Raw genomic sequence first — 4,747 nt, forward strand, 5'->3', positions numbered from 1 at the left:
AGGAATAACAGAAAAAGCCGTGATCAAGGGCAAGGTAGTGGGGGAGTGCCTAGTGGTAGCAGTGGCTCTTCGGGAAGTGGGAAGAGTGGACCCTATAGCTTCAAGTGCCACCATTGTGGGGAGCTAGGGCATATCAAGAGGAACTGTCCTATCAGGGGTCAACTGGTGAACCAACAGACCCAGCAATTACCGCAGAGTCAAAGGGGTATTGCTCCTAGTCAAGACAGACTTCCACAGTTCACGCCTTTCTATCAGCCCCAGTTGCCTGTCCAGATGCCAATTCCTCCTGCACCGATCTTCCGTCCGCCGAACTACTCTTATTTCCAGCCACAGGCTTCCGTATCGGTACAGTCTACCCCGCCGCAACAACAGTACAGACCTGTAAACCAGAGACCTAACAACAATGAGAGAGAAAAAGGGAAAGCACTGGGGCAGATGCATACCATGGCCGGGGGAAGTTCTGGAGCTCATACCGGAAGCCCAGTCGTCAAGGGTATGGTATCTATCTCACATTCTTTTGCACGAGTTTTGTTCGACACTGGTTCTACGCACTCTTTTGTTTCCACTTCTTTTGTGAAAATTTTGGGTTTGAAACCCGATGACTTAGAGACTTCAATGTTTATAAGTTCTCCATTGGGCTGTATGGAGGTGACTAGTGTATGTAGGTCGTGTGTGATCACGATTGGAAGTGAGAAATTAAAGGCAGATTTGATAATCCTTCCTATGAATCAGTTTGATGTGGTGCTTGGAATGGATTGGTTGTCAAGATATGGGGCGATTGTTGATTGCCACCGTATGAGAGTCACCTTGACTATCGGTTCTGGCACGACAGTAACGTATCAGGGAGGTGTTAACCCAGTTATAGAAGAACGACTACTGAGGCATAGTGTCGGAGGACGACAGAATTTAGCTTGTTTTTCATTCCTTTCGGCATTAGAGGGTGAATCCAGTATCGCCGGGGAGAATATTGAGGTCCCCGTGGTCGATAAATATGCGGATGTATTCCCTGATGAGTTGCTTGGTTTACTGCCTGATCGGGAGATCGAGTTTTGCATCGACTTACTTCCGGAAACGGCTCCGATTTCTATTGCTCCGTATCGAATGGCGCCTGTGGAGATGAAAGAGCTAAGAAAACAGCTCGGAGAGTTAGCAGAAAAGGGATTCATTAGAAACAGCACTTCCCCGTGGGGTGCACCTATCTTGTTTGCGAAAAAGCACGATGGATCCCTTCGGTTGTGCATAGACTACCGACAATTGAATAGGGTTACCGTGAAGAACAAGTACCCATTGCCGAGGATCGATGAGTTGTTCGATCAACTAGGAGGATCACGGTATTACTCAAAAATTGACTTGAGATCCGGGTATCATCAGTTGAAGATTAGGAAAGATGATATTCCAAAAACAGCTTTCAAGACTCGCTATGGGCATTATGAGTTCTTAGTAATGCCTTTTGGATGGACGAAGGCTCCCGCCGCTTTTATGGATTTGATGAATCGAGTCTTCCGCCCATATTTAGACCAGTTTGTGATAGTCTTCATTGACGACATCTTGGTTTATTCAAAGACTTGGGAAGAGCATGAGCAACATTTGAGGATTGTTCTCCAGACTCTTCGAGAACACCAGCTTTATGCAAATAAGGAGAAATGTGATTTCTGGTTGACAGAAGTCAAGTTCCTTGGACATGTTATATCTGGACAAGGAATTTCAGTGGATCCCTCAAAGATTGAAACGGTGCTACAATGGGAACGACCGAAGAACGTTGCCAAAATTCGAAGCTTCCTAGGACTTGCAGGGTATTATCGACGATTTGTAAAGGATTTTTCGAGTATTGCTGCTCCAATGACGCGGTTGACTAAAACGGAAGTCAGGTTTGAATGGGATGCCGATTATGAACATGCATTCCAAGAACTGAGGACTAGGCTAACCAGTGCGCCGATTCTGACGATTCCTAATAACGATGAGCCGTACGAGGTGTATTCCGATGCATCAAGATGAGGACTTGAGTGTGTTCTGATGCAAAATGGACATGTTGTGGCCTATGCATCTCGTCAACTGAAGCCACATGAACAGAACTACCCCACGCATGATCTAGAGTTAGCAGCAGTGATTTTTGCTCTCAAGATATGGAGATGCTACATCTATGGAGTAAAATTCCATATCTTCTCTGATCATAAGAGTTTGAAATATATGTTCACTCAAAAGGACTTAAATCTGAGACAAAGAAGGTGGATGGAATACATGGAGGATTATGACTTCACCTTGCAGTATCATCCTGGAAAAGCCAACGTGGTAGCAGACGCTCTCAGCAGAAAGACTCTAGGAATCCTAGCATCTTTGGCATTGGAAGATTGGAAACGGAGTGCAATTGTAGGTGATTATGATCTTCAGTATTATGAGGATTCTAACCAGGCTATGGTGTACAACTTGGTTTTAACGCCAATTCTAATACAGCAAGTCAAGCAGAACCAATGGCAGGATTCGCATCTTCAAGGAGTTTGGACTCGAGTTTAGAATGGAGAAAAACTGGACGAATGGAATATTCGGGAAGATGGAACGCTCTACTTCAGGAATCGCTTTGCCGTTCCTCAAGTGGATGAGATAAAGAAGACAATCCTTCACGAGGCTCACAAATCGAGGTTCGCTATTCACCCTAGGAGTACCAGGATGTATCAAGACCTCAAAAGGCAGTATTGGTGGAGAGGTATGAAGAAGGATGTTCACCAATACGTGTCAGAATGTGTGACTTGTCTTCGAGTCAAGGTTGAACATCGAAAACCTGCTGGAGAACGGCGGCCTCTTCCTGTTCCTGGATGGAAATGGGAACACATTACGATGGATTTTCTAATAGGATTATCGAAGACTGAACATCGGCATGATGCCATATGGGTCGTTGTGGATAGGTTAACGAAGTCCGCGCACTTCATTCCCTTTCATGCGACTTATTCCAAGAAAGTTCTAGTAGAGTTGTATCTGGAGCGCGTTGTCAGACTTCACGGAGTTTCGTTGTCTACCACATCAGATCGTGACACTCGTTTCAACGCTAGATATTGGAGAAGTTTTCAAGAAGCCATGGGAACCGAACTGAATTTAAGCACTGCATTTCATCCTCAGACCGACGGACAATCTGAGAAAGTTATTCAGATTTTGGAGGACATGCTTCGCGTTTGCATTCTAGATTTTGGTGGAAACTGGAAGAAGTATCTTCATTTAGCTGAGTTTGCCTACAACAATAGTTATCAGAGTAGCATTGGGATGGCACCATTTGAGGCATTATATGGCAGACCTTGCAGATCGCCAGTTTGTTGGCTTAAATTAGAAGATCGACTGACCCTTGGACCGGATGTTATCCAGGAGAATAATGAAAAGATAGCCGTGATCCGGGAACGATTGTTAACGGCTCAGAGTTGTCAGAAGAGTTATGCTGATAGGAGACGTAGACCCTTAGAGTTCTTAGAGGGCGATTTTGTCTTGTTAAGAGTCTCACCGCGCAAGGGAGTTACTCATTTTGGTGTGAAAGGGAAGCTCGCACCGAGGTACATCGGGCCATTTCAGATCACACAACGAGTAGGTATCGTTGCTTACCGCCTTGATCTTCCTCCGGAATTGTCTCACGTGCACAATGTGTTCCATGTTTCAATATTTCAAAAGTGTCAACCTAATCCAGAAGCCATTGTGTAATGGTATGACATGCCGATCCAATATGACACGACTTACGAGGAAGCACCCATACAGATTCTTGACCGGAAGATGAAAAGCCTACGTCAACGTGAGATACCATTAGTGAAGGTGTTGTGGCAACACCATGGCGTTGAAGAAGCAACGTGGGAATTGGAAACGACGATGCAGGAACGATATCCGTATCTGTTCATATCGTGAGGTAAATTTCAATTTCAGGGACGAAATTTCTTAAGGGGGGTAGAATGTAACGCCCTTTAGAATTAAACATGTTTAATTATGCTAAACTGTGGATTATTAGTGTGTCTAATTTGATTTTCATAATTAATTAAGGGACTTTAAGTCATTTTCAATATTTATAATTACACCCCAAAGATTTTTGGAAAACACACTTAAATTTAATACATTTTCCCTTTTTCCATTTTTCTTTTTCCTTTTCTTTTCTTTTTCTTTTTCTTTTTTTCTTTTCTTTTTTTTCTTTTCCCCATTTCCCTTCCCGTGCGCCCAGCCCCCCATTCTCCTTCTTTTTCTCTTTTTTTTCTTCTTTCTTCCCTGGCTCTCCCAAGCACAGCGCCCAGCTCTCTCTCTCTCTCTCCATTTTCTTCCACCGCCGGCCACCTCCTTCTCCTGGCTTCCTCCCGCCAGCGTCCTCTCTCTCTCCGGGTTTCTCTCTCCCTCTCTCTCTCTCGGCAGTTTGGCCGAGAATCACCAAAAAAAAATGAAAAATAGATAAATTGAGGGAGACAAAGCTCGAGCAACTGATTTGAGGTAAAACCCTTTGAAACCTACTCTTTGATTCGAATTTTAAGCTTGAGAAAGTTTGAATTTGGTTAGATTTGAATAATTTTGAGTTAGGATTCGAGTTTGAACAGTTATTATTGGAATCAAATGAAATTTGGGGTTTTTAATTATTGGACTTGTTTAATTGATTAGAAACTGATTTTGATGGATTCTGGAGAATATATATTGAAATTGAACTTGAATTGCAAGTTTGGCATTTTTCCTATTTATGCCGGCATGCTGCCGAAATTTCTTTAGAAACTTGTTTTTAAACTGAAATTAAATAGGAAAA

General features: G+C 43.4%; 1 protein-coding gene across 1 annotated transcript in view; it reads left to right on the plus strand.

The window, feature by feature from the left end:
- LOC112094830 overlaps window positions 1–1,995 on the plus strand; it is a 2,508-nt gene extending 513 nt beyond the window's left edge. The window contains exons 2-3 of the mRNA XM_024176528.1: window positions 3–1,645; window positions 1,709–1,995. Of these exons, the coding sequence (XP_024032296.1) occupies window positions 3–1,645; window positions 1,709–1,995 (1,930 nt within the window). The remainder of the gene's footprint in view (window positions 1–2; window positions 1,646–1,708) is intronic.
- The last annotated feature ends 2,752 nt before the right edge of the window (window positions 1,996–4,747 follow it).

The sequence above is a fragment of the Morus notabilis genome, unplaced genomic scaffold (genome assembly GCF_000414095.1).
Source record: "Morus notabilis unplaced genomic scaffold, ASM41409v2 Scaffold552, whole genome shotgun sequence".
Lineage (NCBI taxonomy): Eukaryota > Viridiplantae > Streptophyta > Magnoliopsida > Rosales > Moraceae > Morus > Morus notabilis.